Source organism: Pleurodeles waltl, chromosome 5 (genome assembly GCF_031143425.1).
Source record: "Pleurodeles waltl isolate 20211129_DDA chromosome 5, aPleWal1.hap1.20221129, whole genome shotgun sequence".
Lineage (NCBI taxonomy): Eukaryota > Metazoa > Chordata > Amphibia > Caudata > Salamandridae > Pleurodeles > Pleurodeles waltl.
The window spans coordinates 301,957,868-301,973,674 of NC_090444.1; the positions used below are offsets into that span (position 1 = coordinate 301,957,868).

The window sequence follows — 15,807 nt, forward strand, 5'->3', positions numbered from 1 at the left end:
GGCAGCCAACATCCATCAAAGCTTCTACAACCTCCCCAGGACATCAGCGACAGCCTCAGAAGCATTTGTTATTTGTTTTTGTGAGCTGGTGGGCTCTATACCTTGCCTCCTCCATGTTTAGCCATGTTGTAATGGCTCAACCCCCCCCCCCCCCTCTTTACCCCAGACCCCTCAAGCACTCACCCTATCTTACACCAATTCTTTTTAAAGTTGACAGGTCTAGAAGTAGGTGATGGAACCCCGGGGAGCCCCAGAGAATAGCCATCCTCAATATGAAGGTTGGGCAGAGAGGAGATTGCAGACAGTGCCATTATACTTCTGAAGGAGTTTTGGGGAAGAATTGTCTTATGGCACTCATATACACAATGCACAGGTACTACTGATGCTCATTTGATTGTATCTTCTGGTGCAAGGAAAGGTCTCTTCTCTGTCCAAAGTTAGACATCAAATTATGGCTGGCAAGATGTATGCTACTTGCCAGCGACAATGGCCCCAGCTTTATGTGCTTGTTTCTTTTTTTTAATGTTTTTATTAAGCACGTGATTATTTATACATTTGTGTACAAACTATTAAAAACACCTATTAAATCGATTTCAGAGAAAGCTAGGCAGAAGGGGGACCGAGAGTGTAACAACAGCCCAGTGTCCAGAATTATAGAATATGAGAGGTATGAAAGTAGAAAGTATGGCTCTCTAGAAGTCATTTAGATCCACCACTTTAATGCTAAAAATGTAAAATTCAGTCCAAGTCCCTGACATCATTCAGATCTTTTTTTTAAATAGAGTGTTTCTTTTATCACTGTACACTGATCTGAGAATTGATTCTTTTCATTTATTTAATCAAAATAACACAGGCATTTCAAAAGGAATACTAGTTGTCAAAAAATGCACATATCTTTTTTTTTTGTCTTTGTTTTTTTCTCCTTCGATGTGTGCTGCATTCTATAGCACACATAGAAAGAGGAAAAAACTTCACCTTCCTGCACAAAAATAATCCTGCCTACAGCGCAGATATTCTTGCAAGGATGCCTGCGTTGGTGCTAAGCTGCAAAAATGGCACCAACGCGGAGGGAAAGGACAGGAACGCGACGTATGCTATAAATACAGCATATTACTGCCCCTTCCCTTTGATGCAGGGCAGCACAGCAAAGTGACTTGCTACACTGCCCTGCACCAAAAGCGCCTAAATATGGGCCTAAAGCTATAGGGCCTGATTACAAGTACAGTGGTCCATAGGACCGTTGTACGTGTTGTGGCGGTCGAACTGGAGCATCCCCGATGGTCCAACTGCCACATTACGATGCTGGCGGTCGGCCACCGCCGCCAGGATCAGAGATCCCAAAAGGTTGCTGGCTGTGAAAGTCATGGTCTACCATGGTAGTGCCAAGTTCAGCACCATCATGCTAATCACAACTTTCCTTTCCACTAGCCTTTTCACTGCGGGTCCCCTTTAGCTTCTTCTTCCTCTCCTGATTGGTCAAGGTGGTGCAGGAGGCATAGTGATGACCGTCTTCGGAAACTGATTAGAGAGACTTTATTGGAGATGAGGGAAAGTCCCACTTTCAGAGGCATATTCTCAATCTTCTGGCTTGGAGGTGGAGGGTCATAGTCCAGATGAACAGAAGGGGAAATATATTTCTCGTGACTTGCTGCCTGATCTGGTGAAACGCCTAAAAGTCAATATGGAATTTCCTGATGGTGAGATTCCTGACACTCCTTCAGGGTCCTTGCTCCGTCAGTTCCAAAGTACTGTGCCTGTTGATGTTCCAATTCATCCTTGCATTCAGGAGGTGATTAAATAGGAATGGTGTGATCCTGACAAGATTATTCTCCCTCGTTTCAAGGCTAAGTTGTATCTTTTGCAGGATATGCCTCAGGTGCTGCTGGATTTCATTCCTATTGACTCCTTTGTGGCCAGCTTAGTGGGAAGGACTTCACTGACTGAAGATGCATTTGTTAGGGATGCAGTGGATAAGAAGGTGGATGGGTCTCCTAAGAAGGTTTATTCTGGGGCTCATTTGGCTTTAAGGGCAGGTACCTATGGCACGTATGTTGCCCAGTCTCTGATTTCGGATCTCAAATCTGTATATCGTGCCTTGGATGAATCTTCGGACCGCACAGGGTTGCTGGCACTTATTGAGAGACAAATGGAGTTCCTTTCTGATATCTCTTTCGATGTTGTGCGGACTTCGGAGTTGACTGAAGGTGCCTGTGTGTCAGCATGCAGAAATCTTGTTTTGAGAGACTGGAAGACAGATGCTGTTAAAAAATTGTCAGCTTTGCGTCTGCCTTTTCAGGGCAATGTTTTGTTTGGAGCCGAGCTGGAAGAGAAGTTGCATAGACTATTTAAGGAAAATAAACATTCTTCTTCTCTTAAATCAGTCTTGGGTGACAGGCAGCCTTTCAGAAAGAGGTCTCCTTTCCATCCTCCTTCCCGTAGACAATTTGTCCATTCTCAGGGACACTTTCCTTCTGGCAGGGGCAGAGACAAGAATCCCAAGTCTCCTCCTCCCCCTCTCAAGTCATGTTCCTGACTATATGACAGTTCAAGATATGGAGGTGGGAGGTCGGTTGAAGCATTTTCTTTTGACTTAGTTGGATTCCACTTCAGACGCCTGGGTTCTGGACATCATCCGGCATGGCTACCGGATAGAATTTGGGGTGGTGCCGCCTCGTACAGGGGTGCGCCCCACTCCGTGACCTTCCAGTTCCAGCAAAAGGGTTGCATTGGAGTTTGGCATTCACTCTTTGGTTCAGAAGAAGGCAGTGGTAGAGGTTCCTCTGGTGGAAAGGGGCAATTCTATTCCATCATTTTTTAGTACCATAGCATACAGGAGGCCTCCGGTTGGTTTTGGATTTGAAAGCTCTGAACAGTGATGTTCTCCACCCCATCTTCAAAATGGAGACATTACAGCGGATCATTCCGTTGGTGATTCAGGGTCATTTTTTGTGCACCTTGGATTTGCAGGACGCCTACTACCATGTCCCTGTTCATCCGCTCTGCCAGCCGTTTCTCAGGTTTTGTGTGTTGGGGTCCTATTATCAGTTCAGGGTTCTTCTGTTCTGCTTTTGCTCAGCCCCAAGAGTCTTCACCAAAGTGATGGCCCCTCTTGTTGCCTCTCTTCACCTCAGGGGGATTCATCTTTACACTTATCTGGATGACTGGCTGGTTCATGCTCCTTCAGAGGCCCTTCTTCTTCAGGATCTTCAGATGGTTTGTTCCATGCTTCAGCAGCATAGGTTTCATCTGAACTGGGACAAGTGCCAGCTGTCTCCATCTAGGCATCTAATGTTTATTGGGGCCAGGTTTCGCACAGATCTCAACAGGGTGTTTCTCCCAGAGGGCAGGGTCCAGTCGTTGCAATCTCTGGCTCATGATATAATGTTCCCTGTTGTCGGTCCCCATACGCAGGTGGCTTCAGTTGATGGGTTTCATGGCAGCTGCAGTCACTGTTCCTTGGCCTGTTTGCACCTCAGGCCCTTGTGGGTTCACCTGCTGTCTTATTAGGATTCTCGCTTGGGGGATTGTGACCAGTTAGCTCCTGTCTCCCCAGGTGTCCATCCAGATCTGCGGTGGTGGACTTTGGCAGCCAACCTTTCCAAGGTAGTTCCATTGCAGCCAGATCCTCCCTTGGTCTTGACTACGGACGCCAGTGCCTTGGGTTGGGCGGCAACTCTGGGAAACAGGTCCCTGCAGGCCTGCTGGTCTCTTTAAGAGGGTAGGCGGTCTTCAAATGGGAAACAACCCATGACAGTTTTCAGGGCAGTCATGGGCTTTCATCATTTGCTAGAGGGGCACAACTTGGTGGTTCACTCAGACAACCTGGTCACAGTGGCCTACCTGAACAATCCGGGGGATTCGTACCAGGGCTCTCAACAAGGTGGCTCTATTGTTGTTTCAATGGGGGGGACGGCACCTTCAATCTCTGGTGGCTATTCATGTGAGAGTAGTAGACAATGGAGTGGCAGATGCTCTCAGCAGGTGCTTTCCTCCTTTACAGGAGCTCTCTCTCACTCAAAAGATATTTTTCAGAGTGTCCAGAAGTTTGCTGTGCCATACCTCAACCTCTTTGCTTTCCGGCTCAATGCTCAAGTTGCGCGTTTTTGTGCTCGCAGTCCACAGGCGGGTGCTTGGGGAGTAGATGCTCTGTCAGTTCCTTGGCCAGACCGTCTGTTATATGCTTTTTCTCCGATTGCCCTCATTTCCAGATTTCTGGCACAGTTGCAGAAGGAGGACAGGAGGGTGATTCTGGCTTTTCCTTTTCAGCCCGATGGTCCTGGTTTCTGGTTGTCAAGTTGCTGGCAGTTCAGTGTCCTTGCTTACCCTCTTCAGTCAGTTCCTGCATTGTCTCTCCAGAAGCTTTGTTGGTTGGTTTGAAAATTGAGAGGCAGGGTTTGCAGCTCCAGGGGATTCCCAGACATTTAGCTGTGGTGATTCAGCAGTCCGTAAGCCTTCTACCTTGAAGTCATATGCCAGGCATTTGGGTAATTTCCAACCTTGGTGTGTTCCTCTTCAATAGTCTCTATTGGATTGTTCTTTGATTATCAGACTTCAGTTCTTGTGTGAAGGCTTTGAGAAGCATTTGCCTGTTTCCACTTTGAGAGCACAGTGGGCGGCTATCAAGGCTTTTCTTTTTCCGGGGGACAATCTTGTTCTGCACGGTTTTTCACTGGTCTGTCCATTGTTAAAGACTCTGTTTCCTTTTTCAGATTTACTTTTAGTGTTGAGGTCTCTGGTGTTGGCCCCTTTTGAACCTTTGGAAGGGGCAGATATTACGTTTTTGACTTTCAAAGTGGTCTTTTTGTTTGCCATCACCTCCGTCAGACGCATTTGGGAGCTGGGAGCCTTGACAGCTAGGAAACCCTTTCTGTCTTTCTCTGCTGACGGTGTGGTGTTACATTTGGATTCCTCTTTTGTTTCCAAAGGTGTTTCCCAGTTTCATCATTTTCAGGAGGTGGTGCTACCTTCCTTGATTGTGGCTCCTGCAGGAGAGGATGATTTGGAATTGTCCTTACTGGACATCAAAAGAGCATTGTTGGTATATCGAGAAAGGACCAAGCCGTTTAGGAAATCTGACTCCTTGTTTCTTTCTTTTGCTGTTTCCTCCAAGGGTGAGAAGGTTTCCTCTCTGTCTATCAGTAGGTGGATGAAGCAGGTTACTGAATTGGCATATTCTTTGGCGGGTGTTCCTTCTCCGGTAGGGGGGCAGGGACGCTCTACCATGGGTATGGCGGCTTCTTGGGCAGAATTGAAGGGGGTATTCATTGCTGAAATCTGTAGGGCTGCTACATTGGCAGTTAGTCCTTGTCCCATTCATTGCGCTCCACCCTCCCTCCCTGGCGACCGTCCTTCAGTTGATTGGCTGGGTAGTTCAGGAGGAATGCTGGGAAGGTACGTGTTATGTACTCCCAGTGGGAGGGGTGGGAGGGTGGAAAGGTAGTACATTCCTTGTGTTCTTTTTTTCTGTCATGTAGAGAGGGTTCTCCATCAATAATGAATAGGATGAGGACTACAGGACCAGGAGAAATGTAGATTACCGGTAAGTAATAGGACATTAAGATTGGGCAGCTATTTTCTGTAAGGTCTTGATAATGTCATAGTGTTTTTAAATGTAACACAAATCCCCTATTATCTATTGTACTGTATCTGTTTTTTTATTAGAGAAATAGTGTAACAGGTACTTACATTTTTGTGGGCATGTCTATTTTTACCTATTCCAGTGTATTTGGATTCTATGATTGAATACATGGTTTGCTCTTTGATGTTGTAGTTATGTTTGGTGAAATGTCTTGAGGAAAAAAGTGCCTTTTAATTGATCAGTGCTGTGATTAATTTACATTCTAGACCCTGTTAAAAAGAGGTAGTGCAGGAATTTGTTGTAAAATGATTCACTAGAGTTAAGTTACAATTATACTCTGAAATTGTACCATGTAATCTGATTTTACAGCTGTGGTATAAAGGACAAATAATGGGAGGAAATTCTTAACTATGAATGCTAAGTCTCTGCGTATGGAGGGTTCTACCCTTTTAATTAGCTTTTAAAAAAATCAATACTACATGTAGGTGATTTTAAGACATGAAGTTGTTTTGAAACCTAGATGGTCACTCATTACTACAGGTGATTTGCAACATTTGCTGATTTTTCTTTTCTTTTCTACAAATAGGTACACATGCACCTGTGACATCTTTCAGTTTCCTCAACCATTTCCTGAAAAGATGTGTTCAACGAATCCAGACAACTGGGTCACCTTTGAGGATGAACCTTCGTTTCAGTCTCCTCAGAAATCATTAGTTTTTCGGACAGGAAATCAAGACATTTCCAGACCAAATGGACTTACGCTTTGCCTTCCTACAGCACAAGAACTGTCAAATGCATCATCATCTGCAGGAAGCACTCCTCTTTCTTCTCCTCTCAGTGAATTCTTCTTGAGTCCTACACCACCTAGTAACACTCCTCTTTCTACCCCCATCCGAGACTACCCAGAGAGCCCCTTTATTCCCAAGTTCAATGTTTCTAACCTTTATCCTGTTACTGTGGTACATCCAAGCACTAACTCTACTGTTACACTTGGGAAAGGTTGTTCAGGGCCGGACAAATCTTCTGTCTCATCAAAAATTGTTGCGGTAGATACTGCATGTAAGCCTCCCTACACAATACCAGGTAGCAAAAATGGTGGCAGCCAAGCAAACCACATGCACCCAGATTTCCCAGAGCTCCCTTCAGCACTGCCACAACCTTTTAAATATTTCCAAGATGGCTGTGCTTTTGGAAGTCCATTTTGGAATAAAGGGAATACCTCAGATTTGCTAACGTCTCTTGAAGAGATAAATGCACATGGAAGAGACAAGAAACAAACAACACGACAAGGCAGTTTAAAGGAAAAGGACTTGTGCACTTACCAGAAAAGTCTCAATCAGTGTTCTTTTAACTATGTTTGTGAAAGACTAGAATGTTTGCAAACAAGTAACTTGGACACAGTGCCCAATGTAGCCGTCCAGTACACAGACACTGTTACTGAGACACCACCATTTGTCCCCCTCAACCTCTTCAGAAGCCAAGGGAAAGAAGGATGGGCATTGATGTTGCGCATTCCTGAAAAAAAGAACAGGATGTCCTCCCGACAATGGGGTCCTATTTATCTAAAGGTAATTCCCGGAGGTATTCTGCAGCTGTACTATGAGAAGGGCCTGGAAAAACCATTCAAGGAGTTCCAGCTACATTCTCAATGCAAGCTGTCCGAAGCAAAACTAGAGCACTTTAATGGCTCCCGAAAAATCCATACTGTTAAGATTGAACACGTGTCCTATACAGAAAAAAGAAAATATAACCCCAAAGTAGAAATTGTCCATGAAGCAGAAACTGAACAGATGTTAAAGTTGGGAACCACAGACTTTAATGACTTTACTGATTTCATAGCAACAGTTGAAGAGGAGCTAATGATGCTTCCAGTTATTCCGAAACAGAAGAAATACTATGAGGATCAAGAAATGGTACTAGAACTAGTTGACAATTTTTGGGGAAAGTTCACAAAAGACGGAAAAATGGTAGAAAGTGCCATGGTGTCCCAGGTATATTGCCTTTGTTTTGTACACAGTAATACTGAATGCTTTCTAACCTTAAATGATCTGGAACTTCAAAAACTAAACGGAAGTTACTTTGAAAAGGAGACAGATAATAAGTTTATTGATATTCAGGAATACCATTTCCATAACTGTGTCAGAAAAGATGAATTTAACCATTCGAGGATTATTAAATTTACCCCTCCAGATGCTTGCAGACTGGAGCTGATGCGTTTCAAGACTTTGCACGATGCTGCAGATCTGCCGTTCACAGTGAAGGCTGCAGTGGTAGTGCAGGGTGCCTACATAGAACTTCAAGCATTTTTAAACATGTCCCCCTCAGCTATCAGTTTAGCACAGACCAACACTATGAATGCATGTGAAAACGTCACTGTCCACATCCCAGTTCCTACAGAATGGATCAAAGTGCTCTGGACTACAAATATTCAAAGACAGAAGTCTCTAAAGGCTAAAATGAACAGGAAGACGTGTCTTGGCTCGGCTTACGAGGCTGAATCTGAGCCAGTAATACAAGTCACAGTCGGAACTGCAAAGTATGAGAACGCCTACAGAGCTGTGGTTTGGAAGATAGACCGCCTTCCAGATAAGAATTCAAGTAAATATGTTGTTTACTTTAAGCTAATTTGTAAATGTGACCATTATTTATGATTGATTCCCTAACTACTGGCATCATTTTAAGGTACTCAGGCACTGTAGTGAAGACAAGTACTCAGTAGCGTGTGTGTAGACCCTTTTTTCCTCAACTCTGCAGAAACAGAGATGCAGCACCTTCTTAGTAATAACTACTCCAACTGCCTTTCTCAGAACCCATTTCCATATTTACCATTCCATTCTTACCTCACAACCCAGATGACATTATACATTCTGCAGCATGCAAGCAGCAACACCACACATGCTCCCTCTTCATATACACAAAAACAAAACAACAACTAACACATTTAAAATAATGATAAAACAACATAAGATGTAAACTCAATCATTCCTAATATGACCTTTTCATAGCAAATAAATGAATATACAATTTGTTATATTAAAGATTGATATAGCAACCATATTTCATCACAGAATCTTTCAACTAAATTGTAACACTAATTCAATACAAAATCTTACAACTTTGCCGGAGTATGAATGGTTCTAGCCAGGCTGCCAGTTCTTCCAACCTTAGAACTTCCTCCCCACCACCCTCCATTGTCTCTCCTTCATTGTCAGAAAATGTTCTCTCAACCAGTAATCTTCTCAAACCTTGTTCTTGATCCATCTCAGAACATGCAACATCTTCCCACAACCAATCATCTTCACATTACCCATATCTGTCTCTCACAATCTCCTTGCTGTTTCCCCTTCTGCATCTCGCCATATGACACATATGCCATACATGGCCATCGCTCAGACTCACCGAATTCTGTAAACACTCCTCAACTCGCAAGGGTTCTGAATAAACACTTTCCCCTTTAGACACCTTACCAACTTTCCTGACCTTGGCCCATTCCCCTTCTTTCAACTCCTCTACCTTAGCTCAGCCCTAAGCAATAAAGTTGTTCTTATAGACTCACTTAGCCTTCAAAATATTCTCCCTAACCACCTCTGGTGACCCTCACTTTCTTCATCCATCCTAAATTGTCCTGTGTGTACCGTTCTCTACTTCACATTAATACAAATGGGCTAAACCCTGTGAGAGAAGGAGTCAAGCAGTAAGCACACAACATCCTTTTTATCTCACCTTCCCACTTCCTGCCACTCACACTTGCTAGTTAAATAGTTCTCTTAATCACACAATTAAAACCCTCCACAGTGCCATCGCCACTACTGCAGTATGCAAGTGGATCACTCCATTCCTTTTTAAAAACTCCTCCACCACTGCAGCTTAGAATTGTGGTAATTCAGTAACCTCCTCGGTAATCCTTCTCTTAAGGAAACACTGTCTAAAAATCTTATAACTGCATCTGCCCTTTGCACAATGTCCAATTCTACCAACTTGCTAATGTAGTGAATCAAAACAATCACATATTTACTCCCACCCACCATAGTCTGAATTTGACTAATAAAATCCTAATGCAACCACATAGCAAGCTATTTTTGGACATTCCATGTGAATCAAAGGTGGTCTCAATGTTTGTAAACCCTTGTCAGAATTGGCACACTGTACACAATTCCTCACTTTTCTCTCAATGTCTAAATCCATTCCATTTTGTCTGGGACGCGGAGCAGGGGTAGGTTATCCACCCGGTGGCCACACGAGCGGGTTGACTATACAAGCCTGGACCACTGATGCTTATTGCTATCCCGATGGGGCCCATCCTTTAATACAAGGAGGGTTTTTGTGGTACAAAGAAATTCCATATTGGGTTATAACATGTGGATTAGGTCCGTTTTTTGTTCCTGGTGAACCGCACCGATCTTAACAGACATTTTTTGCAAGAAACATGTTGACCACGATGATAGAAGTATAGTTAGTTCTGTACTCTAACTCTCCACATTCCCCCAATTCAGGGACTGACAGTTTTTTTTGTTTCTGAGGGTGGACTAGACATTACTTCTAATCCTTACCCACACTCTGTTTTTAATCATGACAGGGGTCTGGGTTGATTAAATACAATATTTCCAGACCTCTAGCCATTTTTATTTTCACATAGTCATATACCAATCCCACATACTAGCACTCAGCTACCAGCATTCTTTACACTCAAAAGATCTCCAACAAAGAGCCCTCATGAGGGGCCCGTCAGGCATTGCAGTGCCGGCCTGACGAGGAGCAAAAGCCCGATGATGAAGCATGTCACCATTTGGTGAGTGAGGGCTCTTGTTCTAATAAGAGCAGACTCATAGACTATTACTTACTGTATACATTTGTACTAGTCTATTGGCTGGAACTGTGTACTTTCGGTTTTTTTGGTATTATGATGGGAGTACCGTACACAGAACCAACTTTTCTCTAAACACTCCTGACATATTAGCCCTTCTTTGTTTGTATTCGATAAATCCATTTCTGGCCACCAATGCAGAGTTTTCACTCTCCTTTTGGTTCGCACAATTCCAAAGTGCCCTTCATGGCACAAACCCAATAATTATTTTGTTAAAATCTAAGAAGGTATGATTTTTTCATAACTCATAACAAAGTCTGAATCCACACACACCTCATTTCTGACTTTCCAAAATCTCCTTATTGTCTCAGGGCAACTCCTGTTGTCCATCCACCCTTCTTTTATAAACTATTTCACCTTTTGCAAATCAACATCATGTTCGTATGCTTCTAACCACTACTACCTTCCAACTGATTTCAGTCTTTCCTCATCCACAAAAGCTACCTGGAAATAGTCCGATTGACACCCTGGAAGCACTTTTCCAGGTAACGGAAGCCAACTCAAACAATCCACCCCTCTGTTTTGCACTCCAGGGACACACTTAATCCGATAGCTAAAATCCTGCAATCTCATGGATAATATTGCAGTTCTAGAAGATGCTTTCAAGAATGTATCTGTGGTAAACAAATTAACCTACAGCTTGTGATTCGTCCACATCTCAAACGCTGTACCCATTACAAAAGCTCTAAAATGTTCCAAATTCCACACACAAGCTAGCGTCTCTCTTTCATTAACTGAGTAACATTCTTCAGCAGGTGTAATGCTTTGAGAGGCAGAACCAATCACAGTCTCCCTTCCAAGTGCATCCATCTGTGTAAGTATTGAGCCAAACCCCTCTTGCTTGCCTTCACAGTTATTACACCGCATGATTCTGGACAAATCCTTGAATCGGTGCGCATTGCAAAAGTCTTTGATGTTTTTGAATGATTTAAAACACTCACCCCCCCCCACTCAAATGTACTTCTACCTCTCATTAATTGCCTCAAAACATATGTTTTCTCTGCAAAGTTCCTTATGAATTTAGAATAATACTCTGCTGGTCCCTAGAATGAGCGCAGCTCTACTAACCCTTAGATGAGATCCCTCCCCTACCAATAACATGGTTCCAAGTGTGTCACTTGTTCCTTTCAAACTTTCATTTTTAATATTTTGCATTCAAACCTCTCATCTTCAAGCCCTTCATCACACATCTCAACCTTTCATCATGCTTCTCCCTATTTCTTCCCAGTATCAAAATATTGTCCGGGAAGTACAAAACTCCCTCAATGCCTCTCAAAATTTCTCCCATTAATCTCTGAAAAACTGACAATGACGAGGCCAGTTCAAAGGGCATTAGGTTGAACTGGAAACACCCAAAAGCAGTTATGAACCCTATTATCTTACGGCCTTACTTGTGCAAAAGTACTTAAGGATAAGCCGACAAAAGATCAACTGTTGAGAACAACTTAATTCCTCTTGTCTTTGATAGCAGCTTATCAAGTTTTGGTAAGGGATACTTAGCTACTTGAATTCTTTTGTTTACAACCCTTAAGTCAGTGCAAAGTCTGGCAGGTGGTGTAGTTTGTTGGAATGAACTGTGGTTGTGTGACTTTAATAGCTGTAAGTTCAGTCAGAGTGCATTTACATGTTGCTTACTGTAGCAATGACTATCTTTCGCATGGAGTACCAGTAGATTTTTGCCTTGACTGTTTTCGCTGGCTGTAGAACTCTGTGCACTTTACCCCTGTTAACCAGTGTTAGCATGCCTGTGCACCTCCTTTCAACCTTATGCAATTGTCATTATCCTAATCGGTCTATTTAACTTACATATAAGTCCCTATTAGATGGTTCAAACTGCAGCACCTATTGAGCAATCCACTACTATGACAGTGTAAATCATAGCTTCAGACATACCATTGTAGCCTGACTGTAGCAGTGTAAATACTACAATTCGACCTGTCACAATAAACACTCTTGACAGCTTAAAACCTCCCTTTTAAATATGAATAAGTCTCCCCTATGTATATCTTGTCATCCACAAGGCAAGGTTCGTGGTATTTAAAAGTATGGCATGCCGAAATGTAACGCTAACATGCCCATACAGTGACTAGCTTCTGTGATGTATTTTGCAGGCCTAGAATTCCATAGTAGGTATTAAAATCCTAATCTTGTATGTTCAGAAAAGGGATAGCTAGAAAAATAATTGAACAACTAATTTACAGTTATTAAAAACCAAATCAAAGATTACATCATATTTTTAATAAATATTAAGTGAAGGTAACTTTTAGAAAGTGTTATTTTTCCTGCCTGAATTTCCTGGAGGCTAAATTTATATTTGCTCTCCCACTTCTGTTAGCCAGTACTTAGCATATGAACAGGAGTGAAAAACGTGTGGAATACCTACCTTGAGCGAACAACCTGACATGAATGGGCAAAGATGACTCCACTGAACCTCCTGGAATAAGTATGGTTGGGGGCTTTGAGCATTCTCTTTAGGTTTCATCTATAACAGTCCACACACTCCAGGATTCTCACTCGTGAGATATATTGTATACAACAAGAGAGTTGAAGCAACCCATTGCTTACCCTTCATTGTCACACTTATTGGCTGCCATTTAATTAGCCTGAGAGAGCCGGCTTCACTTCCTATTCTTTTATCTGGAACATGGACAAAGTACTGTCTGCTTCAGCTTGATTGTTGTTCTTCTGCTGAATGTGTTGTGATTGAATTATTACTATTTTTAGTTATATCTGTATTATTTATTCCCCCTCCTGGCCCCCATTGCCGGTGTTGCTTCTTCCCTCCCTCCGTTGGCTGTGTTACTTCTTCCCTTCTTCCCATTGTTGGCATTGCCTATTCCCCTTCCACCCCAACTCACTTTGTCCTTGCTGAATTTCCCCTCCCAACCCCACCCTCTGTTGTCCATGTTGCTTCTTCCCCTTCCACTCCTCACCCTCCAGTCAGTCCTGTTAACCACCCACACCCACAAAAGAAAAAAAGAGCTATGACGTAGCGAGTCATGGCTACATCACAGCACATTTTTTTTACCATTGCCCTTTTCCTCCCTCTCATTGTCACTGTTGCCCTTCCTTAGCCTGTACCCCTTCCTGTTGTCCATGTTGCCCACCCCTACCCACCATAGCATTTTTTTTAAAAGTTTTTAGGTCATGCTTGACTGCAATTGCTAAGCTCTACAACATGGCTAAAAGACATTGGAAAAACCAATCGCTCTTGCATAGGCAAGACCTATTCACTTTGCCAATGCTTGTTGACATTACAGTGTCAAGACCTGCATGAGTATCAAAGCATGCTTGACAGGTCTGCTTAGTTTAACTATAACACTTGGGATGCAATTGGAAGGTGTAGAAGAGGAGACCAGGATAATTCTTGTGTATGATCTATATGGTTGTTGAAGGACCTGCTTTGCTTTGTCCCACCAGACTTCTGTCTCTGGGTCCACTACCTCAAGCCAGGAATAAATGTGACATCTCCAGTTACCCACTTAAGAACACTTTTGGATCTCAGGAGGATCAGAAGAGGTGTAAACCTGCTGTCTGTGACCTGAGAAGAGTCCTGAAGGACTGAACCTATTCTCTCTTATTGCAAAGGAGTGGACTAAAGCTAAAAAGTAAAATATTTCACCAGGATTAACTTGCTTGGTGTATCCTTGCAGTGGTCCATCATGGTCAGTGTCAAATTGCACCTAGGTCCTGGTCTACCATGAACATTGACGATCATTGGCACTTTATGCTCATTGGTGCTATTGGCTACTTAAAACTTTAAAATTCATATGTCCGGTTCCTCTTATTAGATTTTTGTCATTTTGGTGTCATAATGTTTTTTAAATTATATTCTAATTTACAATATTCCTACTTTACACCTTGCCCCAAGTTAAACCTATCTGCTCTGTGCTGTAGTTACCAGGAGATTGACCTCAGGTTAATTTAGTGGCTTTGTGGGTTCATCCTGACAATGGTTGTGATATTTCTTGAAGTATATAGTCACCCCGCTAAATAATAATCCAGTGTCTTGCAGTTACAAGTTACTTAATGCATCTTTTAAGGTTGATGACATACCCATTTCCATGCAGCTGGTGTTGCTGCCTTTCTGATTGTGTGTATATATCATGTCTTCTAGGCAGGTGCGATTGAGAGCAACATGACAGCCCTTTGTAAAGCAGGCTTGTCCTGTGTTGGCGGTATCTAGGATGTTCTGTTTAATATATACTTCTGGATGTGTGTTTTTGTGATTTCATTTCAGGTGTCTTTTAACTTTTACTACTGGATTTATCTTCATTGCACAGACCAAACCAGAAAAACAAATGTTCAGTTTGCATTGCTTTAGTGACATGACCTACCGCTCTCCATTTACATCAAATGAGCATAACAAAAACTGGAACAGCAATCACAGTGGGTGATATTAGCTGAACATGTAAAACATTATAAGGGTTCAGGTTTTGTTTACTCCTCCTGTGCTGAGGGCGGTCAATTATGAGTAGAGGTTCATCCTATCGGCCCACTCATGCTCACTTAGGCTCCCAAAGTCAGATGATCAATAGTCAGATTAGCCATAGTAGGATGATCCCTAAAGCAATAGTCAGGTTCATACTGTGTGCATTCCAGGGTCAGACAGGGTGAGATAACTTCTTCCCTGCCAGTTCAAGGCTGATTAGACCCACCTCATACCACCAAACCTCTTTTAAATGCTAGATACAACAAACTTCAGAATTAATGTTTATGTGAAGCTTCCAGAATCATGGATGTGTGTGAAAACTTCAGAATGAATGTTTATGTGAAGCTTCCAGAATCATGGATGTGTGTGACTTGACACTGTAATTATTTAGCCCTCCCATTTGGAAAATGTAATGTGTCTTTACTTCCTTATATCTCACATGCATTTGAAATAGTTTTAATAACTTATTGATGTAAGAAAAAGAGCTATTAGTTTTGGAGGATGTGTGCTCTATCCAAGTAATAAGTTCCAAATTCCTGTTAAGTCACACACTGAGTTTCAATAATTTAAACCTGGGCTCATGCCCTGGTAGCTATGGCATAGAACAGGCAAAGTTACCTTAGGAAAAGGTATTTAGCCACACTAAAACAGTCAAAAAGTCTAAACATAACACATTACAAATCCCACATACAGTTTGTAAAATATAAGAAAAAAAAGGAGAATTGAAACAAAACGACTGCAATCTAATAAGGAGTACCGGAGATATGAATTTTTAATGTTTTATAGCAAAGAGGCCAAGAAAAAGTGAAATGACACTAAGAAATCGCCATTCACAGTTGACCGGGACCAAGGTGCAATTTCAGGTTGACCACAATGGAGCAGAGGTCAGATACACCAAGCATGCAAGTCCTCATGATCAAAGTTTTCACATTG

The 15,807-nt window shown here is 42.5% G+C and overlaps 1 protein-coding gene across 1 annotated transcript in view; it reads left to right on the forward strand.

The window, feature by feature from the left end:
- Window positions 1-15,807, forward strand: part of STON1 (stonin 1) — a 330,512-nt gene that overhangs the window by 165,014 nt on the left and 149,691 nt on the right. Inside the window, exon 2 of the mRNA XM_069234043.1 lies at window positions 6,165-8,176. Within this exon, the coding sequence (XP_069090144.1) occupies window positions 6,217-8,176 (1,960 nt within the window). The 5' untranslated portion in view covers window positions 6,165-6,216. The remainder of the gene's footprint in view (window positions 1-6,164; window positions 8,177-15,807) is intronic.